Source organism: Sinohyriopsis cumingii, chromosome 2 (genome assembly GCF_028554795.1).
Source record: "Sinohyriopsis cumingii isolate HCF-2022 chromosome 2, ASM2855479v2, whole genome shotgun sequence".
Lineage (NCBI taxonomy): Eukaryota > Metazoa > Mollusca > Bivalvia > Unionida > Unionidae > Sinohyriopsis > Sinohyriopsis cumingii.
Window position 1 is genome coordinate 5,523,591 of NC_142962.1, and position 12,805 is coordinate 5,536,395.

The 12,805-nt window shown below is 34.8% G+C and overlaps 1 protein-coding gene across 3 annotated transcripts in view; it reads left to right on the plus strand.

Annotated features, from left to right (window-relative positions):
* LOC149804274 (alpha-mannosidase 2-like) overlaps positions 1–5,172 on the plus strand; it is a 93,535-nt gene extending 88,363 nt beyond the window's left edge. For all 3 annotated transcript variants that reach the window (XM_089938291.1, XM_089938298.1, XM_089938303.1), the window contains 2 exons: positions 964–1,248; positions 4,201–5,172. In XM_089938291.1, the coding sequence (XP_089794417.1) occupies positions 964–1,248; positions 4,201–4,362 (447 nt within the window). In that variant the 3' untranslated portion in view covers positions 4,363–5,172. The remainder of the gene's footprint in view (positions 1–963; positions 1,249–4,200) is intronic.
* Positions 5,173–12,805: the final 7,633 nt, after the last annotated feature.

Genomic DNA, 12,805 nt, shown 5'->3' on the forward strand with positions numbered 1-12,805 from the left:
CTGCTCATCCTGCTGAACCAGTATAACCTCTGTTCTTGTGATTCTTGAGAGTTTGTTTACTTCAGTGCATAAGCTGATAACAGAGACATACAAAAGACTGATATTAAGTGCAAAATATGAAAAGATATTAGAAATTATATTCTTTATCATTACAATGAATTCATTAAATTAAGGGTTCTTGCTACAAGTAATTTTAGCATAGTTCCTTCTTTGCAGCACACAGTAGATGATGATATTTGGATTAAGGTCATGTATTGGCATACACTGCCATATGCGACTATACACAGTATTAAGTATGTTACTATTAAAGCTAGTAAAGTTTTCATGCAGTTAGTTGTCTTGTAAAATTTAAGGAAAGATTTTGTCCAAGAAATATTTTAATTTGTGGTAGCTAGTTACCTTTAAATCTAGATATGGCAAATTAGATTGCAGTTTTAAGGTGTGTGTCTGTGTGTATGTGTATGTGTGTGTGCGTGTGTGTGTGTGATTGGGATTTTAAATGTACCTTTAACAATTTTTCAGTCATATTGTTACGATATCTGCAGTGTGTTAGTTTATAGTGATGTCTAGCACTGGGGCATCATGCCACAGACATGTAGCATGATGTCCCACCCAGTCACACTATCCTGCCACCAGGTCGACCACTCCTAACACTAACCTCTTAATGCTGAGCACCACAGGAGGCAGCTGTTGGTACTATTTTTGTAAGTCTTTGGTATGACTTGGCTGGGGTAAGAACCCATAACCTCCTGCATCCAATGTGGATGGTTAAACCAGTAGGCCAAAGTGGACGGTTAACCAGTAGGCCAAAATGGATGGTTTAACCAACATGCCATAGTGGACGGTTTAACCAATAGGCCAAAGGAGTGGTCAGTTTTAAGAATCTAATTTGTTTGTTTTATTTTTCTTGCAGTTGTAATGTTTTATATGCCTAGATTCATGAAGTTCTTTTATTTATTCCAGTTAACCTCCCATTTATGTCGTCCTTCACTACAAGCCAGTAAAATGTCTCAACTAATGGAAAATCCACCAATCATAACTAGCGTACATACCACACATAAGGGAGATGACTTGTTGAATATGCTACAAGATTATCTCCCCCAGATTAAGGCCTTTCCTTGTGAAATTCATATAGTGAACCTCAAGACACTATTCTGCAATGTATCTTCAGCTGAGTCATTGATGGTGCTGCATAGACAGGGAATCGACTGTGACTTCCCAATGTTGCATAAAAATTGCCATTCAGAGGTATAATACTACACTACATAAAAATTGTGCCTAGTTTTCAATCCTTGATCTAGAATTTGATTCAGTATCATTTTTTTGCACAAAATTAAATTGGATTTTGTTAGGAAATTATTTCTTGTTTTGGCAAAGAGTTGTGCTGATTTTCAGGATCTTAGCCTCTGACTTAATTTATTGTTTAGGAATTAAATTTGTTACAGATAAAAGCATTTCCTTTATTTATAAAATCTGAGTCACAGCACTGTTGCATAATGATAATAAAGATCAGCTTGTATCTAATGTAAAATACTTTGTATGATCCAGTATCACTCTGTATCAGAACTGCTTCCTAGCCATATTAGCCACAGATAAGTCAGAAAAATACATGCTTTGTTGTTTCACCTGAAGTACTTTCAGTTCATTGGCAAAAACAGGCTCCCATTCATGTGTAATGAATCTTTTGTGGTGAAACCTCTGGTCATTTACAGGACCTGGTGAGAATTTTGAATTGGTTCCTAAAAAGAGCTGATGTGAAGAGGAAAATTCCCTAAAATTCATACTTCTTACAAGAATGATATCTCAGAGCATTATCTGCTGTCCTACATAAGCTGAATTGTCCATTCTGCATCATGGAATAATAATCCCAAATAAAATGAACTCATTATGCTTTTTTACTGATGATGTTAGGGCAGTTACAACATATATTGCATTCAAGTAAAAATGTTCCCAAGCTGACATTATATAGGCTATGGGATGGAGGTTAGTGTCAACTTTCTTTGCTTCTATCTCAGGAATTTGTAATCCCAAAATGCTCACTTACACCCATTGGGACCTATTACTGCAGTACAGTTTTCTTCCAGGCTCATTGGTAAATGGATTTGTGGGGAGGGACAATTTTCTCTTTTCCTAAAGCTGTATCACAGCATATAGAGTCAATGCTCAGTTTGAGTTCACAATCTAGAAGCTATCACATACCTTACAGGACTGTGATGGTTGCTCAGGGGTAAGAGAATGTAACTCCATCTACCACCTACTTAATCTCCTAATGTGCTATGATCAGGTAACATATTTGAAGAAACCTATTTTTCTAGTAAAATATGTCTCTTAAAAAATACTTCCCTGATCATAATACAGATACATCCTTTCAGTCTTTCTGTAGCTACATATTTCTAGGAGAGTGTGTATTCCGTATGTGTGACCTGACATTGTTAGGCTTCTATAGCTAAATATTTCAGTTGATAACAGTTATAATGAATAATCAGGTGATTGAAGTCTCAGTTATCAAAGTGTTGCTGAATATTGATTTGAGAATTCAGCATCAATTGCTGTATGCATTCTTATCTGAAATATGTGCATACTTGTCCATCGTGTCTTTGCATTAATAATGGCCACAAAACTGTTCATATTCCTTAATCTTTGTAATTAAAAGTTTTCTAGCAAAAGTGAAAGATCTGTCACAAAACATTCATTGCCACTGCTTGGAATATATTTTTTTGAATTGAATTACAAATTTAATGATTTTTGTTTTTTTATTGTATGCAGTGTTTCACTTAGGATCCCAAGGATGTTGGATGATGCATCCCGAACTGTATATATTATGGGATAGTGTATCCACAACAGTATATATTTAGGGATAATGTATCCCCAATCATAGATATGTAGAGATAATGTCTCCTGAACTGTAGATATTTAGGGATAATGTATCCCCAACCATATATATTTAGGGGACAAACCAATTTTTAAAGGCAGAAAGGAAAATAAAGTTTCATAATGCAAAAATAGTGCTAAAAATTATTGTAGATAATCTTATTTGGTTTGACAGTTTTGCTTCTTACATTATTTCTGCATTGTACTGTTATATTTTCTGTGGACACATATATTATTATAATAAATATTTTATTATGTTCTGAAGTAACTAATGAAAGCATAAACATTTTTGAATTTCTGGTCAACCTGGAAATAGCTGCACCTTGGATTTTTCCACTCTCATTTAACATTAGTGTTCAGTTCGACCAGCAGTTATTATAATAAACACCCAATGTTTTCTGAATTACTTTTCTTTTCAAATTCATAAATCATTGATTTTATGACATTTTGTGTATTTGTATAAATTGCCTCTCTTTGGTCATTGATTCAACCTCAAAATAAATGTTCATTGCCATAGGTGAAACTTAACATTTTAAAAAAGTTATGGTTGCGGTAGTCAAAGACTTTACCTATCAACTCGGCTGACTACCACAAACCATGAATGTTTTCATTGCCTGATATATTTTTTTAAATGGTTATTAATTGCCGTCTTATAGTTTTTATTGCCTTTAGTGATGATAGCCATTGCTAGCACCAACTTTGGTGGATGTCCTCTAATGAAAAGTCATAGACATATTTTTCAATTTATTTCCTGACAATGGTAAAGATTTGGGGGTGACAATTTGACAAATTGCAGGAAACCCACAATCCCATGTGCAAGCTGCAATATGTGGTTTGTGAAGATTTAATCTTATATATGACTTTCCTAATATGTTCCCATTTACTTCAGTTACATCATTTGACCCTCTGGCAGGGAGCTGCAAATATGTTCAGTGGGCCTAACAAATTTATATAAATCAATGAACATAGAATGATACAAATGTAAGAGTAAAGTAGAATTTTGCAATACTGTTCCATGATTGTTATGTGGAGCAATAATCTCTAATCTCAGAAAACAAACAGTTTTAACCAGTTTGAAATAGGAACACTGAAAAAGCAGAGTAGGTGACCTTAATTATTTGGGTGAATGTTTAATGAATAAGTGATTGATATCATGTCTAGTTTGTATCAGATAAAGTAGTGATGCTAAAATTGATTCAAATATTCATCTGTATAGATTATTTTAAAGGGATATTTAATTGAAAGTGCAAAGTTGGAATTTGCAGTATATCATTGATGTTATTAATTTAATTAAGTGACAGTCTATGACTTTTTCCCTAAATTTTTCAGGGTAATTTTGACCTGAGCCACCTTACTGATGTTCAAGTATCAGATATCATGGAGATGTATTTAACAGGTGTCAAGGTAAAGCAGAAGGTTGGGCTAAATACACCTCTATATGTTGAACCAATGGAATTGAAAACCTATAAACTGCTGTTTTCTGGAAATTAATCATGGAGACACACAATAGCACATAGTGTGCAAAAGTTCTGGAAAATACAGTGCAATATATCACTGGTAATTTTAGTACAAGTTTCTTTGTCAAGAATTAAGTGTTTTTGTAAAACAAGGTCAGAAGAAACAGGATATACGAGAAGACTGTGTGGTTAGAACACCAATGAAATTCAAGGTAAGACTACTCAGGGAAAATAAATATGGCATTTGTTTTGCTGCTTTATAATATTTTATATCTACAGCGTCAAATTTTTGTAGTTTCTGCAAATAAATATTTGAAATATTCATTTTGATGCTACTTTTGGTGAAAGTTTAATTTCCACCATGTAAATATATGTTTTTTAATACTTGTACAATTGATGGGGTTCATGTATGGTTCTGTTTGCATTTTCTGCCAGCGTAATCAAAAAAAATATCTTCCTTTTATGGTTGCTGTACAGTTGATGACCAGTAATTGGATCTGGTAATAGAATAAGATACTTCCAGTTTTTTCCAAAAGAAATCCAGAATTTAAAAGAATATTGTTCACAGCAGTTATGCAAAATGTTGGATCAAGCACACGAATGGAAAATTTTAAATCACCTGGCCCAATGCCATGTGAGCTTATGGTATGGTCCTTCATATGACATGTATCATCCATTCACTATTGTTATTTACAACTTGTTAAAAGCTGCTTGACCAATCAGCAGATGGGTTTTACTGGTAGAATTCTGGCATCAAGCCTTTCAGATTTATTGATTTGATGCCAATCCATCATCCAGTATGACTGGCATTACTAAAAGGAGGAAACCTTTTGAGCAATTTCTTCTTAAAAACAGCTCAATAGATTTTGACCAAATTTGATAGGAAGCATATTGGCATGGATGTCTTTAAACTTTGGTCAGTGGTCAGATTCTGCTAATCTGCAATGAAATATGACTGTTGTTAAAACTAGCAGAAAAACTGCTTTACAGAATTTGATCAGATGTGACAGGATTTATCCTTGCATAACATCATTTAAAATTTCAAAGATAACTATTATGACTATATATAGTAAACAACTTATAATGACTTATAAATTTAAGATACTTTAGTCAAATTTGGTTTGAATATCCTATTCAATATAGAGGATGTAGCTTTTTGGATATGATGTTGTACACTTTAGGGATTTTATATGACTAATTTATCCTCTGCAAAAATGACTCTTTTGAAACTTAGTATGCCTGTCTTATACAAGTGTAGTCCGAGTTTCCTCTGACCCTTGACACCCCATTTTTGATATTTGGACATTTATGTTGGGTGTAGGGTCAGAGTCCATTCCCTATTGAAAAGTTGGCATTTGGTGTCGGCATGGGGTAGCCGCTTACTAGCCAGCTCAGCAAACTTGAACGACCTTTCACCGAGATATACCTGCATGAAGTCAATAGGAATATGATTTATTTTCTCAGAAATTGCTATCATAGCATTTGTTCTGTCTTTAATCCAATGACAGACGAGACAAAAGCACATCGTTGCTGAAATTGGACCTGGATGTGGCCATTTGCATTCCTAGTCACTTGACTAAACAACTCTTGCAACCTACATGTCAATGACATCAGAGGTCATACAGTTACATGATATCAACAATAAACAATTTCTAGTGTTGCTGTAGGAAAACAAATCGAACAAATAAAAGGAAGTCATGTAGTGTTTATAGAAAAATGAAAAAAATATAAACTTCTCAAAATATTTATTGTGAAAACAACAACCAAAAAGCTGTAAATGTTGCAGCAATTTCAAGAAACCCAGATTCACTAGTGCAGAGAACACGTCAATGTGGTAGTCACATGACACAAACTAAAACATCACTGACACATACTCGATACTTCTTGAAAATGGTTTTCTCCACCCTGCTGCGATACTGACAGGTTTCTGGTCATTGTTCTCAGATTATAAATATGTTGAGAATTAAGTGTGCATTATGTTTATTGGCAAACATTAAGTGACTTCTATATAATATGTCCAAATTCTATGTACAACAACTTTGGAAATTTGTTTATTGTCCATATTATGTGACTATATGATCTCTGATGTCATTGACATGTTGGTTGCAGGATTTGTATAGTCATGTGACTCGGGATGCAAATGGCCAGATCCAGGTCAAATTTCAGCTACGACATAATTTCGTCTCATCTGTCAGTGGATTAAGGACAGAACAAATGCTATTCTCATGATTTTTGAGAAAATAAATCATATTCCTATCGATTTCATGCATGTATATCTCGTTGAAAGGTCGTTCAAGTTTGCTGGGCCAGCTAGTGAGTGGCTACCCCAGGCTGACACCAAATGGTGTAGGCGAATTCCAACTTTTAAATAGGCAACGGACTCTGACCCTACACCCCAACATAAATGTCCAAATATCAAAAATGGGGTGACAAGGGTCAGAGGAAACTCTGACTAATACAAGTGTAATGTAGTCACCCCACTTAAAACAGCATAGACTCAGATCTACCAGATTGCATGTGATGGACAATCAGGTTATACACTATTCTATTGAAAATATTGGTATAACATACAACACAAACTCTGGCTCTATATTCTGAAAATATTTTGAGCATGAAATTCAAGCTCAGAAGTTCCAAAAAGTGTGGTAGTTAAGTTGGTAGAGTCAACTCGGAGTCATGTGTTTGATAGGTATCACAGGAAGCCCTGATTGGCTGCCCTAGTGTATGAACGGGAAAAACAATTAGCTCTCATTTACTCTGTATAATGTAGCCACACTGATAAAACCAAATATGCAGTATGTAAATGTAATTGAAATGAAGCTACATTTGTGGAACAGAATTGTGGAACTCGAGTCCCTCTCCTTGAGTGCTGATTTGAACTGACCTATATGTACTCTAAGTGGTTATGAGTTTGTCAGGGGCTTGAGGGTGGTTCAAAATATCCATTATTTACATTCTGGGGGTGTTTTTTTTGGAGCATGCAATAGAAAAGGCTGAGGACATTTTATTTTGAACTTAGGTTGAATTTTGTGATTCAAACATTTAGAGATTATAGAGCCTGATCTGATGGTTTCAGAATTGTTTAGTTGGGTGTGCTGTTTACCAGTGTATACAGTACAGTGGTCACTCATTATATAGTTTTTCAGTATATGGCTGTCCCTCTGATAATAGAAGATTGCCACGATCACATTAATTTGTTTCAGTTTTGTTCTGCCATTTCTACTTAATTTATTTCATTTAATTTTAGTTCAAAACAATTAAAAAATTTATGTTATAACATCATTAACTACTGAATTCCATGCACTATGATGACACAGCTGTGTTATAACATACTTCATTATAAGGCTGTGACATATTGTATGGTTCACTCTTATTGCTCTCATTAACAGTCACCATGAGAGAGCAGGAGCAATGTGTATGATTAGTTTTAAACCAGTCAGATATGTGAACTAATTCTACACATGGCTATCAATCATTATTAAAAAATTATCTTATTTTCAATATTCATCTATTTATATTGAGATTTCTGGTGATCTGAAGATTTTTCCAGTACATTCATCTGTAAGATGCATTTTTGTAATGCTTTTGCTTGTATCAAATATTTCTATATTTTAAGGGTTATATTTTTCATTCAATTGTGTAATTGTTTTCGCATATATTTATGAAAAGTGTTCTTAATGGGTGTTTGCATTTATGAATGAAAAATGGAAAGACAGGCAGACTGACAGAGAGAGAGAGAGGGAGAATATGGTCAGTTTTGCATAAATGACAAAATAAGTTTATCCATGGTATCTTATTTATAGGCCTTTCAGAAATGTTATTTGAATCTGACTTTTATTATGCTCAACAAATTATTTTATTGCAATATCAATGCATTTTTGCCTTTGTCAGGATTGTATATTATACCAGCATATTGTCTTAAATATAAATGGATCCTTATTTTAGAATTAATTTAACAGATGGATGTGTCAGCATTCAATGAATGTATTTCCATGAAGTATGTTTATACATACTTTTTTCTTTTATTTATTTAAAATGCTTTTATACTCAGGGGATAATTTACTCAAAATGGTTGTGTTCAGAAATGATTGTAATGTATTTTCTTACAGCGATTGCATTGTTTTCTTGAAGATATTACAACATGAAACTGCTAGCAGTTTAATGAAGAAAATTTTGGTTTAACTCGCATTAAAAATTTTCAGTATATTTCTTAACACAATAAAATTTTCAGTTTATTTCTTGTATGTTTTTAATTAATGCCTTCCTTTAGGGAAAATTAGGATATAAGCTTGCCACCTTCCAAATACAGCCCTACTGAAATACAGAAATTGTCTTTTCCAATCTGTCACGTAGATATCGGGCAATAACTCTTGCCCATTATCTCCCCTAGTTACCAGCACATGTGTGTTTTTGAGCTTCACTGCTATGTTGATACACATATGAAATTTCCTCCTGATATACAAGCAAATATTCTTGTTCTTTTCAGTAGTTACTGCCAAATTTGGAAGTATTTGTGTTCCTTAATCATTACTACACAGGTGGTGTACATTACTTTCATATTTTCTCCAGAATTTTTGATGAATTTGCGATTCACACTTAGTCTTTTAGACTCAGTATACCAAAATGATGACCAAGCTGTCATTGTACATGTATTACTAACTTAGTGTGCCAATGTAATTTTTGCTATTACATGTTACTAACTGATGTGTAGTGGCATATTATTTACATTCTGAACTGCTTCTTATGATATTGTTTGCTAATTTTCCTTAATTTTGTATTGTTTCAGTCTGAAATGGCAACCAAATGCACTAAATGTAAAACAATTCAAGGCCAGTGAAGACAACCATGACACATACCTGGGTTGTACAAGATGCACTTCTATAACATGTAGTGTGTGTTAGACCTGGTCTGAGGACGTTTGGTCAACAGTGTTACAAAAAGCAACTGAAGAGAAGGATAAAAGAATCAAATCTCACAAGGAGAGGGATGTTTTAAATCTCCACCCTAAATAAGAATCTCTAGCGAGCCTTGTGGGGGATGATACTGGTCTCCCCATAACTTATGGCATCAAGAAGCTATGGGGATGTCAACAGAAATGGAGGGAAATTTATCTGAGGCATTGCATCCATCTAGCATTTAACAGATGAGTTGTCTGGTACAGGAGATTCTTTCCCTTTCTTGTCTTGGACAAATTTCTTATGCTTTCGGGAAATATTCCCCCAATTTTAGTCAGCCTAGCAGGAATAATACCCCCTACATGCCTGATCATGGCCTTAGAATCTGTAAGTCCAGATGCATGTGGCCAATACAGGATCCATTGGATCCAAAATTGGACATATCTCTACCGGCCAGCTGTCTAAAACTGAGGAATGGATTGATAGACTGGTACGGCAGTATATGATTTATGGGGATCATGATGATCGATCTGTCCATCCTGCTGCACCTTTGGTAACATATTCTCATGATGGACAGGAAAATCCATTTGTGCCAATCAGCCTTTGGTGATGCCAGTACCGGTTAATACTTCCTGGAGTTTTTACAGCTGGTATCCATACCAAATTTTTTTACGGCAATCCAACGTTCCATCCATGCAATACACCTGTGACTAACTGACACAGCCATCCAAATGTTTACTGTGTTACCTCCAGGCAGAACCAGTGAACTAGCTAAAGATGATGGTATTTTGTTATCTTTACCTTCTGGAATGGTATATAAGAAATGCAGACTGACCCAGACCAAGACTCACAATCAAGTGATTATGGCAATTCCAAACCAGCCCAACTCCAATTTTACTATGGAAAGGACAGAATTTAGTTTTCAGGTAGCTTTAAAAGTGATTTATGGGCTGGTACTGGCTTCAGAATGCTATCCACCCCCTACAGCCACAAGGAATCAAAAGGTTAAAATGCCAGTAGATTTTGATGATGGCAAAGAACTACCATCTTTCCATATACTTCAACCTAACAAAATGAAAGAGATTAATGATCATTGTATTAGTGATCTAGATAATACCATGGCTTTCTATACACAAAGTCAAGTACCAGGAACATTTTAATACCATTGGTACAAGACACATTCAGATGCTTTTGTACAAATATCCCAGTTCTAGACAAAAATAGGATGGTAGTACTGTATTTGATGGAGAACTACAATTTTTAAGTAGATTATGTTTCTTTGAGAATACTTAATCACATTACTTCAAAACCCTCCTAGCTACCCTGCCATGTAAGCATCCACGTTCACTATCACTCAGCTTAAAAACTAGCGACACCTGGTGGTGGCAAGGGAAGGTTATGGGCAAGAGTTATTGCCCTTGGTCTATATAAAAATAAAAAAAACAATGAGTTAAAAAACAATGAGTTTTGTCTCCTAGTGCATGTATTTGTTTTTTTATTAGTTTTTATTTAGTCCTCTTTTTTCATAATCTTTAATCCCTCAATCTTAAGACAGACAAGCCTGTTTGTCCAATATGTGTTAGAAATAAAAATTAAAGCATCTCGACCCTACAATTTTCTGTTCAAATGATAAGCCTTATGATTTGTCAAGGCTTCTTGCATTTATGGCTAGCTCCTTGCCCTCAGCAATTGAGTGGTAATTTGGTATAAAGCTTTGATTTGACACTGCTGTTTTTTTATTTCCTTTTGTGCTGTCAGTCTTTTTTTTTCTATGAAGAGGGGTATATACTGTTTTGTTCTACATTGCATGTGTAAAGAATTTTTCTTTGTCACTGACAACTTTTGAAAAAGTTGACGGATTAGGGATAAGCATAAAAATGGATCAATGTTTTGTTTGATTTTAATATCAGTAATATGTAACCTGTTGCTATTGCATAGCTGTCTCTTTTTTGGACAGAAAATACCTTGACCATAAGTTGACTGGAAAGTTCAAAATTTCTAGAATGAACCTTGTCCACCCTGTAGCTGTCTTGCCAATGCACACTGTCCTTATTCTTGTTCCAGATGCAGACATTACTGCTGCTTTAACTTACTATGCATTGAAGAGAAATTGCCATCACTTCATGTATTATCAATGTGATTTGATCTTTTTCTTTTTGTTTATCATTTTCATCATGTGGAATTACCCTTAGTCAGGCTTTTTTTCAGTTCAAATTTAGCCTTCTTTTGAGTTATTCACAGTTTTTCTGGTTATATTTTGTATAGCCTTGCATTTATGTTCTTACCCTACAGTTTGTTTTTAACATAATTATTATTGTTTGAGAAGCATTTTCTAGCATGGGTAGCTATCCTTGCTGAAATTGGTCTGCAGACTCTTTTTGGTTTTGCTTGATGTTTTATTACAATAATGAATCATTGTGAATCAGGGGGTGATGTAGGGGAACATGTAAAATCCTTAAAACTCCTGTTCAATTAAAAAAATAAATCATTGTAATTCACATTCCTTTTAATGTGATTTTTGTATTGGAAAATCATCATACACCATTTTTTCCTTTTATGTTGTGTGATTAGTCATTAAACACCAGTTCATTCTCAGAAATTAGTATAGGATGGTATTCCTTATTATTAGCAATCTTACCTAGCTGTGAATTTGCTAATTTAGTCATTTCCAGTTCTTCAGTCACATTATCCTGATGCCAGTATATAATTATTGAAATTCCCTCTCCCAACTGCAGTTTCTTCTTGGGGATTGGGAATTAGTGCCAGACTAGGGACCAAGATCTTGTCTAACACTGTAAAGGGGGTCTGTCTCTCTCTACATTGAGACCCTTGGTCGCTGCAGCTAGTTATTGGGTTCATACACCTTTCTGACCCATTAAAATGTACTTTTTTGGATGTCAAAATGGTACAAGTGGGTATTTTCACATTATCTGGGCTTGCTTTCTAGTTTAGGATTTGAGAGACCAGTAACATTAGTTCCTTGCATCTGCTTCTAGCCCATCAAAACCACACAAGATGTGAAATCATCCTAATTGGCCACAGGGTCCATTGCTGAAGTCATTTACATCCATGCTTCCCTAAACAAAGCCACACCTCAAATTCAGATTTCCCCCTCATCAATCATGCCCTAATAAAGATGTTAATTAGCCCTGGCCACAGACCAGAAGAGTTTATGGGATAGCCTGTTGTTTGGCATCAGGTGCCTATCCATCCATTTGTTAGTACAAATTTGGAATCACTACTCGTCTTGGAGGATTGCAATGAAACTCTATACACACATTGATCCCATGGTTTGGTTGGTCCCAAGTGAAAATAATACTGCTCAGACATCCTATATGGCTACCACAGCGGTCATCTTGAAATCTTGTTATTGCTACTCCTTCCAAATGGCTGGTCATATGAACATGGTGTTTTCATCAGAAAACGTCTTATGATGTCTTGTTGGTCCCAAAATGAAAATGGTGCTGATCTGTTGTACAGTATGGCAGCCCTCTTGAGAATCTTGTTAGTGCTACTCATGAACAGAAAGTCATATTGACTTGAGGTTTTCACCAGAAGACTTCTTTTGATGTCTACTTGTTC